Source organism: Calonectris borealis, chromosome 25 (genome assembly GCF_964195595.1).
Source record: "Calonectris borealis chromosome 25, bCalBor7.hap1.2, whole genome shotgun sequence".
Lineage (NCBI taxonomy): Eukaryota > Metazoa > Chordata > Aves > Procellariiformes > Procellariidae > Calonectris > Calonectris borealis.
In genome coordinates this window covers 3,804,434-3,830,010 of record NC_134336.1, presented here as the reverse complement: position 1 = coordinate 3,830,010, position 25,577 = coordinate 3,804,434, and the positions used below count along the sequence as shown (strand labels likewise).

At 45.0% G+C, this 25,577-nt stretch overlaps 1 protein-coding gene across 1 annotated transcript in view; it reads right to left on the bottom strand.

Annotated features, from left to right (window-relative positions):
- CLIC4 (chloride intracellular channel 4) overlaps positions 1 to 15,815 on the bottom strand; it is a 33,160-nt gene extending 17,345 nt beyond the window's left edge. Inside the window, exon 1 of the mRNA XM_075173432.1 lies at positions 15,609 to 15,815. Coding sequence (XP_075029533.1) covers positions 15,609 to 15,680 — 72 coding nt within the window. The 5' untranslated portion in view covers positions 15,681 to 15,815. The remainder of the gene's footprint in view (positions 1 to 15,608) is intronic.
- Between the last annotated feature and the right edge of the window lie 9,762 nt (positions 15,816 to 25,577).

Below are 25,577 nucleotides of genomic sequence, written 5' to 3'. Positions count from 1 at the left end.
TAGAAAGGAAGAAGTTACTCAGAAGCCTAGAACTAAAATACTTTTGGTGATAGCATCAGATGAAAAAGCAAAATGGTTCCCCTATGCACAAAATAGACTCTTTTTGCAGACAGAGACAAATATGAATATTACTACAAAACTTCAGGGCTTTTCCTGAACTCAGGAGTTAGTCATAACATCAACCAAGACTTTGGCTGCCCAGGTTTTGCTACCTGTCAATGTGATAGGGAAAAGCAGTGACCCTCCACCAGCAAAACAAAGTTCCAAGAGGCACAGGAAGAAAATTAATGTTAATGACTGGGAGATGTTAAACATTTTTGTATCAGACAGACTTTGGAATTTATCAGCTGCAACAACAATACAGTTTGAAAGAAAGTTAGGGTATTGGACTAAACCCCATGCCTTCTTTCATATGATATAATTCCATCATGGAGCTTTATTAGTTCTAATGGAAGATTGCAACTGAAATAAACCAAACTCAAATTCAGAAGGTAGTTTTGTTTATTGTACTACCAAAAACAAACAAACAAACAAAAAAATCTTAGCCCGTCTGGAACCCAAAGCAAAGTTACTTTTAAGTCATAGAACTGAATGAAAACTTGCTTAAAATTTAAGGCAGAGCACTGAACTGTGGCTTTCATTAAGGTCCATTTTCCTAAGTCAAAACCAATACCAAAACCAAAGCAACCAATGAGGACCAAAAAAGGTCAAATGCATTTACACTGTAATGCCAACTTGTACCGAAACTTTTCTTCTCTCCTAACACAAGCATAACATTCAAAAAGAACAAACAACGAACAGCATCTGCTTTTGTTTAAGCAAGACAGGCTTTTTGGATTATTTGAATAAAAAAGAAGTATTATAGCCCACTACGTACAGTGCTTTGAACAAAACCTAATGCATTTTCAAAGCTGCAGCTGAACAGCTAAACTGAGCATAGACTTTCATGTCTACATTCAAACGTTTGTCCCACTTCTGCTCCAAAAAGTCCCAAGTTATTCTGAGCACATATTGGAAAAGGAATGCAGTCAGAATGCCAAGAAACTTTTAGCTTCAGTGCTCTTGAGCCAAGGAATTCTGCTATGTAACTGTTTGCCCGAGAGGCCCGTTTCCTATCTTCTTGTATTTGATGCACTGAGAGCTACAGCACAGATCTGTCACAACCAGTCATCAAGAGCAACACCATGCTGGCGATGCAACACATTATTCTCTTTCAATCACATGAGGATTTTTTTCGGAGGGAGACGAGTTTGGTAGATGTTTCTGCGAGAGTCAGTTCTGACTCTGATTTTCTCCACTGGAACAGATCTGTGCTGGCAGTAAACTGTAAACCTTTAAATATATCAAGAATATTCTGAAATTCTACATGAGTAGTCATGCAGGGGGTTAATCATATAACAATCGTTGCTTAAGCCCACTATTAGAAGCCAGAAATCTGTCATTGCCTCTTTGAATTCAGGCCATAATATTCCAGGATATCTTCAGTGTCTAATCCTCATCACATCAGAGTAAAGAAAATATTAAATGTTGACTTCTCTATACTAATGTCAGCCTAGATTATTTGTTAATTCAACAAGATTATACTCATTTTATACAGAGAAGCTTTGAGTTTTTATTTCAAATTCTTTCTAAAACAAGTCTAAAAATCTTTATTACTAAATAATGCCAACCTTCCTACAATTAGGGCTAATTTTCAGTTATCACTACCAAATCAAGCTACCATTATGCACTGAAGGACATGTACTCAAGAACATCATCATACATCTGTGTTTGACTGAATGCCAGGTTTTCACTTGTATGGATTAGGACCAGACAAAAAAAAGTGCAACACCACACACAGCAAGGAAACATGGTACTTTTCACTTGTAAGGGAATATTTTGCTTAAGGATTAAACTGATTGAGAACTAGCTCTGAAGAGCCTGGCTTTAATTTACCACCAGGGAAAGTACCCTGCCAAACACAGTGTTTAACTTGACCATGACCCATGGCCAACTCCTGCCAGGCTAGAGATGCCATCAAGCAGTCTGAAAAGCTAACAGCTGCCATAGAGGACTTATCACAGGAAGAAAAAACTAAAGATATCCAGTTGCCTTGAACAAAGTTGTGTTACCCTCCACAAACTGACTGTAATTAAAAAACTTCTGAAAAGGTGGCAAAATGGACCTCGTTAATTGTAAGACGAGACACGGAGAAAGAGCTGGGCATACGTACACCCTACAGTATTATGCTTACTGAGAAGTCAACCTGGTTTATCATAGCCACAGTAAAACTACTGGCAACTCCCAATGTCAAGTAGCTCAGCCCATGCAAAAGTGCCAGCTGCTTGGAAAAAAAAAGAAAAAAAAATCTACTTATCCCACTGTCTGGAAGATTGAGCTTAGCTGATCCAGCCAATGCGGAAGCCACCTCCTCCCTTTCTCTTCCCCTGAAGCAGTGATTTCATTCAAATGAGATTGTTTTTCCAAAAAACCCAGAGAGTGTAGGTAATCATACATCTGTTTAAGCAGCTAAACAAGCTAAGGGAAGAAAAAATCCTTTTTAGTTGTGAAATGTTTGTCTTTACAGCTGCATAAAAATTAACTTGACTCCTAACACAAGAACCTGCATGTATTTACTTTACCAAGGTAGTGCTGAAGTTTACTGAAAGACTAACAAGAAAAATAGACAAGCAAAGAAACACTTAAAAGGACACAAAGCCCTTATTATATAGCATAGATATGAAAGACTCAAGAGTAAAACAGAATTCTAGAAATCTTTGGTCCCAAAGGCCTGCAAAATTGTTTCAAACAGCAGCCAGTTAAAAGGAGCACACTACAAGTTTCCCAAACTGGATCAAATGACTGCAGAAATAATAGCAAAGTCAAAGAGCATCTGATGAGAAATGTAATACAGTTCAGTCTCTGCCTATGTAAGTAAAGAAAGAAAAGAAAAAGGCAGAACACCAGAAGACCATTTCCTAATTTATCCAAAACTATCACGGGAATCTCTCCCAGATTTGACATACCAGAAGCAGGAAAAAATAAAGTTTGGATGAGAGGGAAAAATGCATTTTACAAGTATCTCACAGAATACCTTTCGCCAAAGACAACTACTGGAGCTATTTGATTATACCACCAAGGAAGTCGCCACTCCCCTGAATAAGAAATCTGCAATCTGCAAAGTCTAGAAGATTAATGTTCCAACAAATAAACAGATTGGGGGGGGGGGGGAATCACAGGTACGTTCAAATTTTCAGCTCAGCAATCTCGAAACGTATCTCAGTTCTAACAAAAAAAAAAATCTGCTGGGAAAACTACATGAGAAAAACAGCATGATGCATACCCATTACCTCAAAACAGCAGATAACAATCACTCTTGCATGTTTCATGAACAGTAAGCTCCCACAAAAAATGAGTAAATTAATAATAATCCTATATGGATTACTGTTTTGAGAGGAAATTGTTTAAGGTAAACTAACAAAGTGATTCAAGTGAATAACATGCAGCAATTCAAAACTCCTGAGATGATAGAATACAGAATACAGAAAGGAGTGGTTTATGTTCCACACGTGAATACTGAAAATGGTCTGTGAATATCAGTCTAAATCCTTGCAGCATCTGCTCAGACCTTTATCTTGCCAAGCCGAATAAACAGAATTCCATGTCGTTTACTGAGCAGTGTTTTCAGATAAGATGTAAAGAATTACGTCCATGAAAGGACTATAACGGTATTTGATGTAACACCAATCAAATGCCTCCTCCGTGTGGTGCCACTATACCGATTGTTTTGTGTTTCTGTTCAGGCAGTAGATGGACGAGCTTCAGGGGTGTTATATGTAAGCATTCACTCTGCAAGCCAAAACATGTCTTAAAGGGTTCCAACGTATCAAATATTAATGAAGCATCATTCAAAAAAAGAAAACAGGTGACAAGGTCGCAAGTTGCAGAGATCAGGACTGAAAAAGTGTTGTCTTCAATACACAGCGTTCAATTCATTCTCATGCTTTCAGATTTGTTAGTATGAGAGGGGAGTTGTTTTGTGTTTTACGGGAAGAACAGGTCAGGGAGCAAGCTAGAGTCAAGCCCTGAACTCTGATGCTAACTAAATCTGGTTCTATCAGATTTAATCCAAGGGACGACAAGATGAAAGGGACGCTTCCGCTTGTCAGTTCACCTTTTATCTTGCCTCTCTAGGACAGCGGATAGCTAGTACCCTAACTTACATGTGAAAGCTTTTCTTTCTGTGTGGTGTCCTTATGCCACTAGGCAGACCAAAACTTAACGGGACATTCCAACACACAAGAGTGGCACATTATAATAAATGAGGCTGATACTGCTGGCAGCCTAAAGAAGTTCCCTGCCACAATAAGCAACAGACAGGGAAGGTCAGAACTAGGAAAAAAACAACCAAACAAAAAAAACCCCACTGCTGGAAAGATAATTTCATCCTGCAAAAAAATTCAGAATGCTATAAGGACCTTCATGCCATGTTTCAATATAGATCAAACATTTCACTACTGTTACTGGAAACCTACAGCCAGTAGCAGCAGCAGACACTGCTTGCGACATACAAGAACTTAAAACACTCATTTTCATTGTGTTAATAGCACTAAAAGTGAGCAAGTAAATCTTACTCTAACCTTAATATTGAAAGATTGTCTATAGACACTTGACACGTGCTGCTATGAGATACTTTTCTTTCAAATTCAGCTGTCCTGGTAAGTATAAAACAGGGAGTACTGAAAAAAAAGACATTAAAATAGAAAATGTAAAGAACAGTATTATAAGGATAGGCAAACTAATGGAAGTAAATAAAATTGCAGACTCTTTATTATTCAAACACATCAACAAAACAGCTATGCCAGCACAACCCCAACTACAACCTTGGACAACTCCTTCCAGCGTGTTTGTTCCCTTCTCCCACCAGTCATACCAATGACAGCGCTCAAGCAATGAACGCTTCATAAACATTGCAAAAACATCCTCTTGCTTTAGGAATTAGCCAGTGAGAGCTGCTATCACCACACCCATGTGAAAGATGAATGAAAAAGGCCTGGAAACTACCTACTACATGCACCTTGTCTAACAGGACATTACGAGCCCAGAGCCACTCAGGCAGAGAATTGTGATGTGGATCCCAGCTGAAGAGTCTGGCTCACCTCATAAAGGGAAAAAAAAATAATCCACACACGAAGAGGATATAATAAAGAAGATTTAAAATATTTTCCCTAGATAGTATTGCTAGGCTCGCAGGTTATGTTTGTCTTGACTCCATCTTTATGTTAGAATTCACATCTGGCAAAGCTGTTCAATATCTAACATACTATTTAAGTTCCTTCAGTTCCGAGTGCTCATTACAGCTGACGTTTGTCATGTTTATGAACAAATTCTCTCTCCTTTAAAAAGTTTTGCTCAATAGATAAAAAACTGTTGCACTTTTGAAGATCCATGTCAATCCCTTAAAAGAGACAGGAGCAAAGGCAAGCCTCAAGACAGCTTCAGGCTGCTGGTATCTTAAGTGCCAAGGCACAGGTCCTGTGTATTCCAACTGACAGCACAGCTTTTTAACAAAGCTGTCTAATGTATTTTTAAACCTATCCTACTCATTGACTGCTAACGTAAGTTAAAAAGTCACTAAAGATTCAGTCTAAGAACAAAATAAGCTTGTAGCAACCATTAAGAAGATTTATCCACACTATTAAATGTCTCTGACAAGCAAGCTAACTCCTGCAATTCTTTCACAATGTTAAGATTCTAAATAAAACATCCAACACCATTCTCATCACCTCAAAGGTCAGCAGTTTGACACCTTATATAGCTATTACTTCAAATTCACCTTTGTTCCTCATGTTGTGTGTTGTCAGTAGATGAGCCTACAGGATCACAGACAGTGTAAGAAGGGCACTACCATTGCATCATGCTTTTTCTACGTAATCTTGTTCTCTAATGTCATTATTAACTAACCCCCACCATAAGTTTCCCCAGTATCTTTCAACTGCTTTTGAACTCAGGAGGTAACTTTTTTTACAAAGGAAGCGACAAGATAAACACATACCTCATTATGTGCCACCTAAAAATAAGAAAATATTTTCCAGGAAAAGAATGTACATTCATCTCCAAATTGAAGACAACTGACTTCAGAAAGCACCAATATAAGCTTGCAGCACCTATATCACAGTCTTATAGGAACTATATTGACCAGCGCAACCCCTTTATAAGAGAACTTTAAAAAGCTTGGTAACACTGTATCAATCACAATCACAACACCACCCCCCAATTTTAGTTCTATAGAACAATTTAGGTAATCACGGCTATCTGAAACAGCTAGTCCTTTAGGAAAAAAGAGAAAACAAAAAGCATAAGGCCAGTGCTCATACCTGGAAGTCACTGCAAATACAAAAAGCCTACGATGATTAGCCTGTATTTTCTATATGCTGATTGACATCAACCCCACCCAGGGAAAGAGCAACCTTAGTTACCACTGCCTCTTGACAAGCTCTATCATCTTTGCGCAATTTGTAACCAATCCAACTTCCACATCAGCTGAAATTCCTGTAAACTCAAAAAGCTTAAAAAAAAAAAAATGAACTGAAATCCCTGCATTTACTTGAGATCTGGCTATTAAACCAGGGAAAGGAATGTTTATCAGCCCATTCAAGTAGCCTCTTAAGTCATTACCTTTCCGATAAGCCACCATAGTGTTAGACATTTGACTGTAACAGCAACTGACCATTTTAGGATGATGCTATTTTTAGCCCTGTGATGCTATTCCTAACAAAATAATTAGCAGACTTGCCTTGTACACTTTCCTGCAACTCTTGTTCATTGTTACCCAATTCTCACTGTAAAGCTTTTGGAAAAAGCTATGGGATCTTCATGATACATTAAAGTAACTTCACAATTCAGTAGAAATTAATTAAGCACTTCTAGTTCTTTGGAGAAAAGAAATTATCCCATGTTCATCCTTTGGGAGAATCAGATGAAGAGTCAGAATCAAAACCTGCATTAAATACTAGCCACCATTCTCTTCAGTGAAGAAATTAGCTTAATGCTATGAACACAAAAACTTGGGACTACTGTGGATAGCCACAGATGACCACCTCCTAGCCTGACACAGGAAAACTGAAGTTATTCATTCATGGCAGAAGCCTGGCATCTCACCTCTTCTGCCGCTCTTACTCCAGTGGCAATACCTTTAAAGTGATTCAGTCGTAACAAACCTCCGTAAGATAAACAGGGCCAAACTGACTAAAATTTGCTGTGTAACAGCCTGACACATGCTTGCAATATTCTAGTAGGAAACTGTAAGTTGGCAATTAACTATACAGTACTAAGGGTTTCTTTTATAGTGCTTGAAACTTGCCTTTGGGTACCTAGCATATGAACTTGGAATAGGCATTGTATATGACAATGTTTCTCCCCCCCCCCCCCCCGAATTAAATTTGTTAACAAAGTACAGCACATGCTTTGGCTACAGCCCAAGAGACCTATTTCCAAAACCTCACCACCAAATAATGAAGCATCTATAAAAATTATAGGAAAGAACTGCAAACCTTGTCACTGGGGCTCGGAAGACCAAGTAAAATTTTTATCTTTGGCATTTAAGAGTTCTTCAAATAAACCTTTGAACATGCATCACTTCTGCAGGACAGAAAAACAAAGAACTCTCTTTATGGTATTTTATAACCTAATTTACAGAGCTAAGATAAGCAATGAGTTGGACAGATTAGCAGAAAGGAACAATTAAGAGCTGTTCCAGCTTCACCCTGTGCGTTGCTGCTTCTCCACCAACAGCCAGGTCATTCCAGTCGCCAGGCTGACTTAGACTGAAGCCCACGAGGAGAGCCCATGTCAAGTGCCCAAATGAGTTTCATGTCAAAACGCTAACCCAAAGGCAATCACCTGGGAGCTTCGAAATTCAGGTAAAATAAGGACTACAGCTAAAACCACAACTGTCTCCAAATCAGCATGTAACAGCAATGTCCACAGAAGAATGTGCCAATGAACAAAGAAATTGCTCAAATTCTCAAAACTCCCTGAAAGAGAGCTGCAATCTTGAACCTTACCCCCTGCTAACAGCATATTGAAAAGCTCTAGCAAGGAAAAACATTATCTTAGGCTGAAACTGGCGATGCAATTTTTATTTTAGAGCAGCTAGAGAACAAAGGTTTCAAGGAAGGCTTGCTCTCTCTTGCTTCTGGTTCCAACGCAAGCAATGTGCAACTCAGTCACTACAGGGCACCTCTATGACTGTATTCCACATCCCTCGGGAGATGGTATCCAAGTTCTTCAGCTGCAGAGTAGAACTTCCTCCTTTGGGACATTTTGTCTTATCTCATTAAGCTCCAGTACAGCATGTCTCACTAGGGTGCCTAATACATCACTTTGAAAGACTACAGAAATATACTTATGCTTGCTTTGATTTTATTTTTAGTTTTTTACGTGGTTTTGTCTATTTCCTTTATTTAAGAAAAGCAGCTCTCTAAAGTACAGACCATCAAACTCTAGCCAAAATAGTAATGCTTTAACAGAGTCAGAGAACTCTGAAGCTGATCCAGTAGCACTGACTGATCTCATTAGCTCTTCTCATGAAAATATACAGATATGACTTCACTCCTGGATTACACTCCTATATTTAGTTTATACCTAATATGGATATTCAGCATACAGAACTAAGTCATTTCCTTTCCTCGTGAAAAGTTCCTTGCCCTTTGTCTAGCCAACAATACAAGGAATAAGTCTGAACCCTCAGAGTACTCACACACAAAGACATTTGTAATTAACAGCGGTTTAGCTTATGTTTTTCACTTCAGCATAAACAAACACAGCATTCAGAGTCCTAAAAATCAGACTGTGCCACAAATGCACGTTTGACCTGAATTAAAAAAACCAAACAACTCAAAACAAGTTTAAAAAAATTAACTATTATCTTTTTCAGGAAAAAAAAATTTCTAAATACAGGATTTAAAGCTCCTGAAGTCAAAGCTCTATTTAAACTCATACCGAGGCAACACAATTATTTTGGGTTTGGGTGTTTTAACTGTTAAAATGTTCACAAACTCTTAAATACAACAAATGAGCACAGAGTGAGTACCTAGCATCTATTTTAAGAGTGATTCCGAAGTGAAGAATATGCAAGGAAAAAACCCAACAACTTGATTAGGACAATAAGTTGTTTGTTGCAGGTTATTTACAAAGAACTTTGAAGATAAAAATCAAGTTAGATGGATAACAAGTACAGATCTAAATTATTTTTCCATGGACAGTCAACTTGCAAGCAACCACCATCTTTAATAAAAGTTTTTTGTCTTCTACAAACTAAGTGTCTATTCTTGCAGACAAAACCACCTTACTCTCTCCCATGCTGTTCAGTTAAGGTTTTATAGAATTGCACTGCTCAGTTGATTATCAGTTACAGGACAAAAGAGAACATCTACCAAAAAAATAAAAAAAAAAGACAACAAATCCAATTACTGGCAAGTCTTAAAAGTAGTTCTTGTGGATTTCTAAGTGGTATGTCCAGCCCAGCCAGAACTTGGAATTGATGTAGGCACTATTATAAAAGTGTGTAGGCCTTGTGTTAGTCACATCACAATAAATGTCTCATTTAAAAGAGAATCTGAACATGCTCACACTGGTGAGAAAATAACGACAGTCCAGGGCTCTTTTTGTCCCTTTTAACTAATGTACACTTTTAAAAATCCAGCTTGCAACCTCAGAGTACAAAAGTCATTTTCCAAAGTACATAGATTACTATTTAGCTAGAAGTTCAATGAATTCCCCAACTAGACTCTTCCAAACACAGATTTTTGTAACAGACAACACAGCCTTCAAAAATCCACAAGTTCAGCTACAGAACCAACTACTTCTCTGCTCACCCTATTCACAGTAAAAGACAGACAGTAATACTCATCAAATAAAGAACTCCTTCTTTCCTCACTGTTTCCTTCCACAAGATTAGGTCAGGATAACCAGTGAAAGACTAGACAGTGGCACTGAGTCACTTCAGTGAGGGTAATGATTACTAACTTCTTAGGATGCTAACACTGTCACAGTGCTGCCCACTGAAAGATTATCAGACCCTCCCACCCACTTCCTCACAGTGAAACTGAGTTTACATAAACATTCCTCATATCTACATGTTATTTCTCAATAATCAATTATCTTTACATACAGACAAGACATCTCTTAAGAGGATTCTCATTCCCTTCAAATATTTTCACAAGAACGTTGGTGTAAAGTATGCTTTTCCCTGCTTCTGCGAATTCCTTACTGCACATACACACGATCACAGACTGACATACAAAAGCACCAGGAACAAGACTCAAGATGGCTCAGATCCTTGATGTGCATTCACCCCTGACTTTTGAGAGGTTCCAGGCCCTAAAGTTTGTCCCACAATATGTGCTCTGATACACAGGCTTCTCTTTCCCCTTCAAGCCTTCAATGCACAGCCTGAGACATTTCCCACCTGGAAAAACTGAGGACAGATTTGTTTTTTATAGCAGTATCTATGCTCAAAGAATGCATCTATGGCATACAGCACTGGTATGCACCATGGAGCAAACGACTCAGAAGCACCACTGCAGATGACTGTAAAATCCCAGCCGGCAGATTAGCAGGCTGTGAAGGGCAATGAGTTGAAATTCAGGAACTCAGCCAGTTCTCAGACCCCCGCTTTGCGGGGAAAGGAGGAAAAGTGCACGAGTGTTAGACATATTTCAGCTGCAAAGTAAAACGCAAGTTCTCATGACAATCTGTGCTGTCTAGATGTTAATCATTGGAAAGGGGAGGATAGGTGCCAGTGAATAAAATCATTACTGTTGAAGTGTATTCAGAAGCAATTTCTCACTGAAGAAAAACTAACTCATCTGTGTAATCCCTTTGAAAATGATTGCTAGGAGTTTTTAAGCTTACTTTCCAATGTTGTGCAAAAAAATTAACATTTACACTTGAGACCATCTCTGTATTTTTAAACAATATTGTACCAAGTGCACCGGTTTCTGTATTAGCCACCAGATTCAAATCAAAAAGCCAAGGAGGTTTCTGGCTATGAGAACTTCCCCAAGCAGAATTTAAAGGAATATAGTTTGCTGGGCAAAGAAGGAAAAGGCCTGATTTATAACAACTAAGCACAGGATATACCAAGATGGTTACGCCTCAGTTTACAAAGGGATCCTTTACAATACTCCAGTGTTTGCTCACAAGACATAAGCCACCCATGAAATTTTGCTATCTATACCAAACGTGTATCAAAGGCAGACTGAGAAAGTTCTCAGGTGCTGAGGTTATTACATCAAAACCTCCAAAGGATGATCTGGTACGTAAAGAGGAGACTTATCTAATAGGATTATCAAGTGACAAGCCTGCCCCTGACAAGACTATCTCTGAGAAGCAACACTGTAGTCTCTAGCCTTGTTACTTCCTTATATCGATGTTCCTTTTAATTTTACAGCTATATTGTAGTTGCCAAAAAAAAAAAAAAAAAAAGACCAGCGACGACAAACAAGATCATGGGATGGTTTGTTATAAACCAATATACAGCTGCTATACTACTCCAGAATGACACATCAGAGCTTACGTAAGGATACTCACAGGCAATGAGCAACTGCAAGACAAAGGCAGACCCGAATGCGTGCCCTTCAGACGAATCACACTCCTCCTCTCACCCAGCCCTGAGCTAACATCAAGTCTGCTGCTAGAGATGCAGATGCACACATCCCTTTCCTGCCACGGGCTCCAACATTTAACTGAACAAAACAGACCTAGATCCCGGAAGACAAACAGTTCACCTGCCAAATTTCTGTTTTAATTCAGATATACAAAAATGTAGACAAGCTTCTGTTACAATCATTGGAAGTGTTTTAGAGTAGGGTATTTATTAAATGTGAAATTACAGCTTTTTTTCTACTGACAGTACAATTCACAGGTAAACAGATAGTAGACGCTATCTGATTTTCAAAACAGGTGCCCAATTTCGCAATGACGTCTTATTTGAAAGCTGCCAGAAATCCAAGGTCTAATTAATTTGCAAGTATACACACGTTACGCAGTTGAAGAAGAGAGCACCTTCCTTAATGGTTACCTACATCTACTATAACCCGTCTCATGCCAGCAGATATACGACTATGAATTTCTTGTTTGTTGAGTTTGTTGGGTTTTTTTTCTTTAACGCCGAACTTGTTGATCATCTGTGTCTTCACCTTGCTATTACAAGAAGAATGCAATCACCGACTGCCCTCTAGAACACCAAGGGCTGAGCTTTGGGCAACTTCCATCCCCACCTCCTTTGTACACTCTCTTAAAGAAACTGCACAAGTAGTTTTGTAAGCTCTGTCCTGGGGTTTCCACAGATGAGTGGTTCTACTTGACCAAGTCAGTCTACCACGCTTTTTATTTACAATAAAAATCCACACACTATCAACTAAATTGCAGCTATTACAAGTGGCCTATAAAAGTTGTATTCAGATCACAACGCACGAGTTTCTGCGTGCACGTTCATTACAATGCAGTCTTCACTACTCCAAAATGCCACCAGGGCATATAAAAATATTCTTGTTAGACAATGGAAGTGGGCCTCTCTCATTAATAAAACATGCAAACATATGAGGAAACTAAACAAAATCAGATACATCACTAGTTTCTCCTAATCAGCTCTAAGAGGAAAGACCTGAAAAATATTTACACTTAGTTTAAAAGAGACCACAGGCAGCCCACCAGCACTGTAATGAAAAAGCTGCTGAAGCTACTCATTATATGAGACCAAGAAACAGATTATTCACCTCAGTTTCAGCACTGTAACACATTTTCTTACCTAAGTATCCTAATTCTGCACACAAGTTATCACAGACTATGAAAACACAAGTTACAGCAGACTGATACAGTCTTCTTGAATAAATAAAAGCAATTTGCTGGTGACAAACAGCCCTATATAGTTATTCATAACTGAAACCTAACCATGTGTGTACTCCTCCCCATGCCGTGCCCATCCTATTTTGTTACTGATCACAATTTAATACGATTCAAACCCCACATGTTGGGCATGAAGCCAAACAGTTTCTCCTGCTTCACAGGTTTGTTTCTCAAGCTTTAATCCATACCTTTGTTTCCTCTTAGTCTGGCTGCTACAATCCTTTGTATGCAGGTCATACAGTTGCCGCCCTTCAGCCGCAGGCATTTGGCAGAGATTTCTTTTTTGGTCAAGAAGCCTTTCCACTACCTCTATCTTAAGAGCTTCGCTGACTAACAGTGCACAGGTATAACCAAGACCCCATACGCTGTTTGAAAAGTGATTATCTACATTGCGAAATCTTGTTCTAACATTCACTCAATAACTTCAGACTTTGTCTAGACTGCACCCATAACCAAGTGAAAACTGCAACAGACAAAAGCACACTCTGAGCTTCCCTTTCTCAGGGGATAAAAAAAGACTAAATCAAAATCGAGTGCTCTTCTAGACAGACACTATCAGTTTTATTGAATAACCATAAATATTCTGCTTGCATTTGATGAAGTGACTATCTTAATGAGACAGGTAGCAAACAAGACTTCCATTACCTTTACAAAAACACTGTTCCGATAATACTTAACAGCTTCAATAAAGTGTGGGACAGACAGCAACACCCAAATGAAACAACTATTTTGGTCTGTCTGTTGGGGTGGGGGATGTTCCTCCTCTGCAGGACTTTACAGGGAAATAACCTTTACCTGAAGATCGTGAAGGCAGACAAGAATAACTTCTTTTTTAACCTGAACTCTATCCCAAAAACAGTCAGCACGCAGCTTGCAGCAGTCATTCATAAAACTGGGAAAAGGCTTCCTTGAGGTAGATAGTACTCATTAATAATCCTGAATATAGCCTTCTTAAATCCATGCCAATAAAGACGTTTCAATTGAGAGGGACAGAAAAATTCCCTGCTTTTCCCCTTTCATATAGTATAACATCTTTATTCGTCCAATACTGATTTAATCAGAATCAATACATCTTTCTCACAACTAATTTTACACCGTCTTCCACGCTGCTACTCGGCATGCATGAAACATCCTCTTTAAACAGACCCACAAAGCTTACTCCCCCTGACCCCAAATCCTTCTGCCATCAATCACTGCTCTAATTTGTTCAAAAATAAGAAAAATCAGCCAACGAACTTTAGGACAGATGAAGATAAGTTGGCATGTTATATTGAAGAAGTACTGCTATAAATAATTCAAAGTAGTCTGTAACTTAATTGCTGTACTAGTAAGTTCTAACCTCTACACTAAGAACCTAAATATTCTGACTAAAATCAGGTCTGGAATCCTCCACTGCGATGCTTTCCCTGGGTCCCGTTACTGCCTCTCGAGACTACCAAGAAGTCCAAAACAGGAAAAATTCAGTATTTTTAGAGTTTCATTTAATAAATAAAATCTGTATTTAATAACTTATTTGCAAAGCTCTACCTAGTCTGCTGGAAATTGTCATGTTTGTCATCACGGCTTTTATACTAAGCAATTCCCAAGATCTCGGATGAAGGCTTTCCATTATTTTCCCACTGCAATAGAAAGAAACTTCACCTGAAAAATTAAAATACTTCATTTCTACAGAAGCTTTCTTCAAAGTAAGTTTGAGCATAGAAAAAAAAGATGAGCACCATTTACTCTCTGCACTTTTGATATGAAGTAAAAGGAAGATGCTGCATCACTAGAGCCCCGGAGGATGCAAAATATTGCATCATACTGCAATATGTGAAGGCAAAACATGTGGAGATACCATATGGTATCTTTGCCAGATAAGGGCAGTACAACACATGCTCATTCTTCTAGTTTGGAAGAAAAACTGGTGATGCATTTACATGTTTGGTTTCTGCCGCGAGAGTAGACTTTTTAGGCAGGGGATTGAGTGAGAAGTAACTTGTATTTTTACTACCTTCATGCGCACACTTGGGCAAACAATGCAGAGAGCCGAATCGCGAGGGTGATGTATTGTGGTGCACAGAGCAAGTTACCCCTCTCTGCTACCGATGCCCACAGTCCTGCTATGCACCAGCTGCAGCATTTGCTCTCGGGAAAGAATTTTCCAGCAAACGCACGCAGGCACACTTTTCAAAAGTGACTTATTTGCGGTTCGCATTATCACTCGCTCCATCTGCACACACTGACTCAGCCCCGGCTCCCCGCACTCCCTCCCCGCGCCGGGCACACACCCTCCCCTCTCCGCCGAAGGGCCCTTTTGTGCGCGGCAACCCCGCACCGCGGCGAGCGACGGGGCGTCGCCTACAGCCCGGCCCGGAGCCGCCCTGAGGAGAGCCCCGCGCTCCCGCCGCCTCGCCTCGCCCCCGGCCCCGGGCAGTTGGGGGACAGAAAGGGGCCCCCCGCGCCCAGCGCGGCGGGGGGGGAGCCCCAACAGTAGGCCGGGACCGGGGGGGTGTCCCGGAGGCGGCGCCCTCCCTCCCCCCCGTCCGCTGGGGAGGAGCGGCCCCGAGCAAGTCGCTGAGGGAAACTTGGAGCCCCCCGGGCGGGAGCGGGCGGGAAAACGGCGGTTGGGGGAGGGGGCGCCCAACGGTCGGGGCGCGCGCTCTGAGGGGAGAGGCGCGCTCGGCGCCGAGACGAGACGAGACGGGACTGGACGGGACACCCCCCCCCCGCCTTACCTTGACGAAGAGCTCGATGACGGGCTCCTTGTCGCCCTCCTTCAGCCCGTTCACCGGCACGGACAGCGCCATGCTTCAGCCTCCGCCCGCCTACTCGCCTCGCCCGCCGCTGCCAGCCGGGACGGCGACGCCGCACCGCTCGCCTCACCCGCCCTGCGCGCGACTGCGGCCGGCCCCGCCCCAGCGGCCCAGGCGCCCGCCGGGGCCGGGGCGGGGCCGGCGCTCAGGGGCGGGGCCGGCGCTCAGGGGGCGGGGCCGGCGCTGAGGGGGCGGGGCCGGCGCTGAGGGGGCAGCGGTTTCCATGGCGGGTACCAGGGTGCGGTGCCGGCTGAGGCGGGGGGAGCGCCGCGGGCAGGGCCGGGGGACGCCCCCGGGGCGGCGGGGGGACGCCCCCGTGGCGAGGCCCGCTGCTGGTGCGGTGCCCGATGACCTAACGTCTGGGAGCGGCCTGCTTGGGCCCGGCCTTGGCGGAGGCCGCAGCCCTGTGGGCGCTGGCAGGCCCAGGGAGGGGGTCGTGTGTGTCGGCCCCCCCGCCATCGCCTCAGCCGCGGGGCTGCAGCCCGCCTCGGTACGGGGGGAAGCTTCAAAACTAGAAGTTTCCCCCTCATGGAGCTGCCACACCGCGGGTGCCTGCGCCAGAGCAGCAGAAATAGCTTCTTTCCTGGCCGGGGGAAAATCTATTTCGAGAGGCAGGGAGGAGAGTTTCCAGCCTAGTTTCTCTCTCGCTATTAAGGTCAGGGAGTGAGGAGCTGGATAGAAAAAAGCGCCGGAGAATTGGGCAAAACATCGGAATGAAATTAAACCGTTTGCCCTTTCCAGTCTTTTCACCAAAATAGCACAAGGCAGCACACAGCCGGCGATCACATTTTCCCCATGCGGCTTCACGCCTGTGGAGTCCAGGCCGTTGTGAACAGAGCGGCTTTTATGCCTCGGCACCACCCACCCTCGCTCCCGGTCCTTCCTTTTTTCGGGAGCTCAGACTCTATTTTTAATAGTCTGAGTTCAGCTGCACCTGAATGTCTCGGCAGAGCCGTTCCCAGGGTAGGATGCTCTGGGGCTGTGGGATACCCCGAGGTGGCATTGAATGACTTGCAGACGCAGCTCTCCGCCTCTCCTGCTTTAATGCTGTCTGTGACCCGGCGCTGGGACGAGCCTCCCTGTAATTTGTACCCAAATGCATCCATACAGCCAGAAATGGCTCCGGATGAAATGGTTACCAACGGAGTATGCACTGGTAATAACAAAACCTCATACCTCTCCAGGCGTTTTACTACCCTCAGTTCTGCATAACCGGATGTCTTTAAGCAAATTTCATCTTTGAATGCCCTTAAATTGTTTATCTAGAGCAGGAAAAACTGCCGTCAGCCCCTCTCCCGGTGCTGATAGGGCTGGGCAACCGATGTGACAGAGTCCTTTTCATTCCCATTCCTACAGCTTCTGTACAGCCCTGCTCAGCTCAGCGGACTCCCTGGGAGTGGGTGGAAGATTTGTTTCTGTTTGTTTTACAGAGAGTCCAAGGAATCTCGCTGATTCATGGGGTGGGACAGTCTAAATTGGAAATCGGTGTCTCACTGTAACCAAACCAATCTGGGAGCAAGGCAGGACCGTGCAGTCCAGCCCTGTCCAGGAACCTCCCTGAATAATCTCTCTTAAATTAATTGCAGCCTGTACCAGAGAGGACACCGTCGTTAGAATGTGGTGGGATAGACGGGAGGAAAAAACATTTCCCTTAAATGGGATTGTCCGGGAGACCTTCCACGAGCATCAGTTTTGGGGCTTTACGTTCATTTTTTCCACACGGCAGAGGAAAAAATTTGCACCAGTTGGGCCAAATGTCCCCAGCAGGTTCAGAAACTGGTAACAAGGAGCTTTTATTGCAAGGCCATTGCAGCGCGCTGGCAGGGGAAAGTTGTTACCCTCTGCTGCCCGCTCGGTCTCTGCTGGGAAAGGCAAGAGCTGAGTCCTCTGAACCGGGGCTGAGCAGCGCCAGGATAAGGAACGCTGAGCCAGGTTCCTCTCAGCTGAGGACCAAGCCTTCCTCTCTCTGCTTCACCATCCCCCTCTGCTAAAAGTTTCAAAATCACAGGGTTTTGTAAAACTGGAAATACTTTATAAGACTCCCCAAAGCAAAGAACCACCTGCTTTTCAAAAGGCAGTGGTTTTAGTACAAAGAAATAGCTCTCCTACGGTGCCGCTAAAGGTACGTAGAGCAACAAATCTGAGGTCTGCGAGGCACTCTATGCTTTTTATGTGTTACCAGCGTACAAAGGAGCTGCCAGGGCCATTTTTTTCCTCAGTACCACTGAATTTCTTCTGTAACAAAAGAGTTTGCATGCTGTTATCTTGCAGAGCAGCTAATAGCTAGCTTATTTCATTTATATCCAGCTGCACCAGCCTTGTCTGTTGCTTAATATCTTTTCAGTTATTTTACTTTTAGATGACATTTTCCTGGTTTCCAGCTGGCACCTACCAAACCCTTCATTCTCCCCATTCAAATGAAACCTCTTTCTCTAACGATGCTCAGAACGGTTTTGAACATTGAAAGCTCTCGATTCTTTCCTAGTTCTGTAATTGCTGCTTATGTTTTCTGGAAGATTTTTTGTGATAATACTTAGCATTAATTTGCCCAAGCTTTACAAAATAAATAACCAGTCCTCCTAACAATCCATAGGGAAGTGAGCATTACCCACCTTGTACAGCTGTGAGGAATGAGTCAGAAAAGTTAAGTGACTTATTCAAAGCTAAATTTGCACCGAGTCAGGGAGTCAGAACAAAGCCATTCTGGCCCCCCCACCTATGCTTAGATCAGTAGGTCACTCCCTCTATATTATTTTATGCTGTATTGAGAAGGCTTATTTCCATTTGGCAGAGCAGCAAAACAGCGTATTATTGTTTCATTTCTCTAGCACTTTTGGCCTTTATGCAGCAATTTTCCATCTCAAACTTTCCAAGTGCTTTTGAAACTGGAGGCATCAGATGTTAAAGATATCAAAGCAAGCGCTCTCCTGCCCCGGCCCTCGCTGTGCACGTTCAGCCGGTGGAATTCGCGTCCGCATTGACCCCGGGTTTCAAAAATGGCTCTTTATTTCTAAGGGGAATTTTTCAAGCACTGGAGGACCTCAACATGCAGGTCATGTTGCAGCTCAGCGAGAGCGCATGCCGTATGAACATCCTGGCTTTTAAGCGTAATTAAACTGCTTCGAGAAGAAAGGGTGCTGAGGAAGGTTTGGAAGGCAGAATGCAGCATGGCAGCTCGCTGGACCATCCAGTGCCGGCTGCGGCTGGAAGCGAGAGCCTGGCCTGACAATCGGGTTCATTATAGCTCTTTAAAGCACTGGTGGATGAAGCTGCGAGAAGAACCTGCCCACGGACACCTATTAAAAGAAAGGCAGAAACAACACGCCCTGGTTTAAAAATACCAGCATTCTCATTCCAATGCTAATTCGGGTTCCTGGGCTTGTCTGCAGGCTGGGATGCTGCAAAGTCCTTCCCTGGAGACTTGAAGCGGAAGAGCAGTGACCGCAGGCCCAGAGACCACGTGTCCCAGATGGATGGTGACTCTGATGTCCCCTTTAGCAAAGTAACCCCGTAAGTTCCAATTTCCTTAAGACTCCCATCCAGGCACCAAGCAAGATTTTGGGCTCTATCCATCACCTAGGATGGACTATTTTGTTATGTTGATATTGCTCATTCATGTTTTATTACCCCTGTGTTGAGCAGCGTTTGTTTTTGAAGCTGATCGGAGGGTGTTAGCCCGCCAGATTTACAGGGAGTGTGGGGGAAATGGAACTTCTGCTTGTGTCAGACTGTTTGCAGTTTGCTGTAACTCCCAACCAGCTGTCCCTAGATAGCTCATTTTCATCCGGGGTGGATGCCAAATTTTAGCATTAACTGCAGGCTCACAGAGCTGGTCCCACAAGGCGCTGAAGTGAGCAGCTGAGGACACGCAGCACTGTGTGGAACCAGACCCAGAGTTAACATCTGACACTGGTGAAAAATACAGTGGAAAACAGCTCTCTGCTGTGGGTTGAGGCAGAATTACAGGAGCAGAGGACGCATCCCGTATCATTATGTGGGAAGTTGACTTCATCCCACAATTTCTGGGTCGCACCTCTTTTGCACGGTCCAAGTGAACGCTGCTCCAAGCACAGAGGTTGGAGGACTAAATGTTTCTAGGAAGTGTTAATCAAGAACTTTTAGTGGCAGTAATTGCAGCTTGGAGTCATTTAACAATCGATGTACTTTCCATGCAATAGCATGCTTTTTTTCTGATTACTGGCATATGGTCCTTACCCCAGGGAGCTGGACGGTAATTAATGCATTTTGTGGTTAAATGTTTGGACTCAGCATCTCACGGCGCCCGAGGAGAAGGGAGGTAGACAAAGCAGGCATTGTCTGCAGGTTTCCCTGGGCTGCCTTAGGTCCCCTACATTGAAGCACGGTGGGGGCAGGTTTACGGGAACGCTGACACAGGCAGAGTTTTCACCTCGCTTCTTTTAGCGTCGCTGAAACACTGGGAAAGTTAAACTGCTTGGCATCTCCCCGCGTTTGAAGGTGATATTCAAGGAGGAGAAAAGGAAAGTTGGCTCTCAGGACCACACATGCAACACGAGTAATCGAATGCCTGACTCTCCTCTTTCAGCGTGAGGCTGTTGCCATGCCTCTTGTCGCCTCTCCGTTTATTTCTCACTGCCCTACTTTTAAAATTCAGATATCGGCCTTTTCTCTACCGTGAGCATCAGGAAACAAAGATTTCAGCTTCACTCTTTTGTAGAAGGGGACCTGGAAAGGACTGAGAGGCAGAGTTCAAGCCTCAGCTAAGCGTGAAGGAAGCTGGAACCGAGACTGGGCGCTGGGAAACCTCCCGGTTCACATCGCTGCAGCGGCACTGCACAGATGCACTCGCACCAGGGCACCTGGAGTTTCTTCGAGAAAATCCCCAAATCTATTGCAGTTCTGGTTGTAAAAGTTATTTGAAAAAGAAAAAAGACACTGTTTCCTGTGCCTGCTTAAATAAAATCCATATTTCCCCACCCTTATATATAGAAGTTGCCTGAAAGTAAATAAATTAAGGTCATTGGCTGTTTTCTTTTAAGGTTTGTCTCCGGGTGATTCAAAGAGCTGGACTGATAGCGTGATTTGGTTAAAGAAAAAAAGCACTAAGCAACCTGCTTCTCTGAAAATAAAAATACTAAGTTTGCCTGGCTTTGGTTGAGTAAATAGTTAAATCAGCCACACTACCCTGAAGCACAGCAATCAAATGCCACCACCTAGGCTTCCTGCTGAATTTCTATCATCTGAAAAGCCTGAAAGTTGCCGGTAGCTGGGGACTCCTCTAATGAACTCTTTCCATTATATCCCAGTGGCTCCCAGCTGGGTTTCAACACTGTGGACTGGCTTCTGTCATGAAGCTTAAATGGAAGAAATGCTGTTTGATGTGGCTTTTTAATGGTCTGCAAGTTCTGTAAAAGACCCCAGGGGAAGATGTGGTGTCAAAAGCCAGCGCACAGCACCGGCAGCCTCTCCTGTCCTGCGTGCTCCATTGTGTGTGAGCAGAGAGTGGAAGCAGCAGCCCCTTCCCCACCTTTCATCAACTCGCAAATGGCATCTGCAGAGGATCAGCCCAATTAAAGTAATGACACCGAGCCAGCGTATTTTCTCTCTAGGGTGCAGGCTAACATCAGAGAAAAAAAACCAAACCAAATCCAGCACCAAAACCTCTTTATCCCCAGGCTTGCTTGATCCAAACCCCTGCTATCAGTGTAGGCACCTGATAATCCATCCCAATTTATTGCAAGAATGTCGCCTTTAAAAATACAAACCACTCTATGTGTTTTCTTCTCGGCAAGGATACTGCTGATGTTCTTTGCTCCACAGCAAAGCTTCAAGCATGGGAGAACCCCTTGAAGGAGAGAAGGGGGCTACTTTCTGCACATGAGCGGCTGCCAAACACACGCAGCTGATGAAGGTGTGTGGAGCTACCCCGCATCGGAGCTCGGAGCCAGCAAGGGGAGGAAGAGGACAAAGCAAACAGCTCATTCGAGGCCCCAGCAAGGACCCCAGCTCATTTCACTGTGATATATGCTAAGACTGAACTTGCACCCAGGGTCTGAAATCTCTTTATTTCCATATCTGCACACTTGGAATGAAATGGGCCCCTGCCCTGACCTGGCAGAGTCTTCTACTGACCTGGCAGTTGCTGGTGTGTCAGCAGCGATCACAACTTGCTTCAGAAGGGCCATCAAAACCAAATAATTCAATTAATTCCTTCTCCTAGGGGAACGGCTGGATGAGGTTAAGTGATTTGCCCCAGGATCACCCGCAGAGCAGCGGATTATTCAGCAGTACAGGTATAAACTAGTCAGCATCTGAAGTTTTACATCTCTGCTAGCTCCTGGGGCCATTTCCACTTCTAGCCGTAACAACGAGCATCATCCCTCCAGGCTCAGTCTCTCCTTCCTTCCCGGGTGCCAATGCCCAGCCCCGTTTTGCTCCTCCTGAACACCAACCCAAGCCCATTCTCAGCACAACCCCACTGGCCTCAGCCGTGCATTTGCCCATCCGGAGTTTAAGATGGTCCAAATGGAGCTACACCAAGAAGTCAGTGCTGGGCTTGGTGTAGCCCTGGGGTGGGTGACCGGGGCACGGCGTGGAAGATACGGTCACTGCCAGACCCTCATGCAGGAGGGAGGATTTTCCACCTCCCCCTCCCTGCTCTGAGCACTTACCTGTTCCCAGTGCCATAATGTGCAAGAGGGAGGCGGGTCCCTGCTCCAGCCTGGGTGGAGATGTGTCCCCATCACTCATGTCCTGCCCCAGGTAAGGAAAACATCAGTGTCTTCCTCTTCCCCCTGCTATGAGCCTCAAAACTGAATGTGGCGCTGGGGTGAACACCCTCATGCCGTAGGCACAAAAGCCCTTTGTGGTGCAATGCCATTTTGGCAGCCGCCTCTCCCCGTCTTTTCCCCAGGCAGCAGTCTCTGGCCGTTCCCGCAGCGCTAAGCCTTGAACATCAGACAAGCGCCGTCGAAATCCCTCGGCAGATTAGGCAGCTATCAGAAGCAGTGAGGAACCCAAATTGTCTCCCTGGGTGCATTTGCCCCTCAAGGCCTGGCAGGCGGCAAGATACTGATGTGACAATTTAATTGTCTTTTTATCACCTAAGGACAGCGGGATTACTGGAGCCCAGCAAAGGGCTGCTTCGGGGCTGTAAGTCACAGGCAAAGCCCGCGGTAACAGGGGCAACGTATGGGGTGAGGGCTCGCAGGGAGCACCAGACTTGATCCCTGAGCGGTTACAGAGATGCTTTGCCATGGACCCAACGCAGCCGCATCTGCGGGGAGAGCAGAGCACCCCATCCCGGCTGCCGGTGCTCCTCCTTGGGTGCTGTCGAGGGTGCTATGCCCCAAGGCGATGCACGGGCATTACTCATGGGGTAATGGGACACAGCAACCCATATGGCCAAGCAGCGAGAGCAAGGGGAAGCTCAGACAGCGGTATTAATGGCTGTCTGGCCCTGGTCTAATGCAGAAACATGAGTCCCTTGCAGGTCGCTGCTCTCCCAGCTCGGCCCCGCACCTCCACAGAGAGACCCCCTGGCGATGGGGTGAAGCTGTGCACCACGAAGGAAGCATCTGAATTCCCTTGAGCTTTCCAGGCGGTTCTTTGGGCAAAGTCCACATCTAAGATTAATTACGTTCATCACAAGAAACAAAGCAAACACCCATCACGGAGCCAGCCTGCTCCGGACTAATGGCGTAAATGCCAATCTGACTCAAGCAATGACATGATGAATGTGGGTTTTATTTCCTCCTATCTGAGTCACGGCGGAAGGAGCCAGATTTTTTTTCAAAGGACTCGAGAAAGAAAAGGAAACGTGGTCAGGACAAGAAGCCAAGATCTTGCAGTTCTACCAGGACTTGGAAATAATCTTTTTGATAAAATTATTTGTATTGCAGCAGCACGTATAGTGCTGGCAGCTCTCTAAACACAGTGATAGAAACTCCTCCACCTTCTTTAAACCCTGCAGCCTCGGGAGGCACAGCGGTGCCAGGGGAATGACGTCTCAAAGCCCCGATATGCCTACAGCGGGATGGAGACCTGAACTTAAACCTCCTGAGTCACGGCTTAAAAACTCACAGAAGCTGCTGCGGTTCTCGTCGAAGCCACTTTTGCCCTGCAGACGGGGAGAACAACAATCCTGCGGGGCAGAACCAGAGCAAAGATTTCCCAAATCTTCCCATTACAGAGCCGGTTATCTGCAGCACACGCTCTACCTGCTCAGGCTGAAATTCTGGTATTTCTGAACACCAGGTATTTGATTTGGCAATTTTAATAATCACCTCTTTAGCCCAGTGGTTTTTCTGTGTAATGATTACTATAAGACACTCTTCAGGCTCCTACTAAGTTATGATAAGAGCCATTTAGAGCCATTTGTGCCCAAGTTTGGGCACAAAACCGGAGCAGATATTTGAGGGCTGCAGCCACCCCTCTCCCCGCAGCCCAGCCCAGCACAAGGGCTGCCCAAGTCCACCCAGACTCCGCACAGCATCTCTCTGAGCACCGACGCTGCCGAGATTTTTCCCTTTTAAATCCTTTGCATCTGTCCCAGCCGTGAATCGCAGTATTTCTAGGCGATCTGCATTGCTTCCCCCGCTGCTTATTGCAGCGAGGCGAGCAATGGGACCGAAGGAGCCGCACACGGCAGCGGGCAAGCGTTGCCACCAAGGTGGTGTAAACCCGGGCTGCTTTCCTGCAGCCATCCTCATGAGATGCACAAGAGGTTTCTATGATTCAGGTTTCTTTTACTGGTTTAACACTTGCTCCACGTAAGCAAATGAGCAATTAGCAGGGCTGCATCTGTGATGTCATTTAAATTCAAATGACACCCTGGCTGCTCATTAATAGCGGGGATGTGCAGTTCGAGACAATAAACCCAGATCCTCTGTTGGCAGCAGGCAGAAATCCCACTCTCCCCACACCCCTTCTCCCAGGAGGACGGGGCCGTGCATGAGCCACATTGGGCTGGTGCCGGGGACTCGCCCCAGGGACAGACATCCTGAACATCCTGGCAACCCCCCTGCTTTGTACGGGAAGGTGCCACCCCATCGCCCCGTGCCACACCATCTGCCTTGGCACCATGCTGCTAATCCACCCGTCACGTCGGAAGACGCTTTGCTTTGCATCGATGGGCACGATCTGGGGGAAAATTCAACGTGCACAACTGCTCGGGCTTCAGCCCAGCAGCGCAAGTCCCTATTTCTAGCAGAGCAAACCTACACGAGGTTTGGTTACATCCAGACCCACTTAAATCCCCCCTCTCGGCACTCCCGAAGAGGCCCCATCCCCCTCCCACCGAGCACAAGGCTCCCAGGGGTTATTTCCTTCCCAGTTGGTAGCGCAGCTCCATCTCGGCTCCTACACGCCACGGAGCAGCAAGCCCACCCCAAGGCTGGGCGGTGGCAGCTCACCCGTCCTCGGTCCCAGCACCCGAGGTCCGACACATGGCACGTCACCGCGCAGGCCACCACGGCTGGTGCTGGCGAACTCCGCTCCTTGCTTTTTGCATCCTCGACGCCTCCATCTCCGGGGAGCGTGCGGGCAGGGAGCCGAGGGTGGCCACCGTGGGGACACTGATGGGCCCGGTGGCAACGCGCAGCCCAGAGGCCACCGCGGGAGGAGCTGGAGAAGGGGCTGGTGCCACCTGGGCTCCGCAGGCAGATCCCCACCTGCAATCGGCCGAGATAAACCGGCGCTGCTGGTTGCATCCAAACACCGCCTTGATTCCTCCTTGATACGGAGGAGACCCACGCGGCACCATGCCAGGATCCGGCCGCCTGCTCACCCAGCTGGAAAACTGGTGCCCAGCACAGGCAGAAGGGGGGTCCCAGAGCCCCCCCCAGATCTCCCGCTGCACCAGCTGCATCACTGGAAAATCTCTCAGCCACGATGGCAAAGCACGGGGGAAGA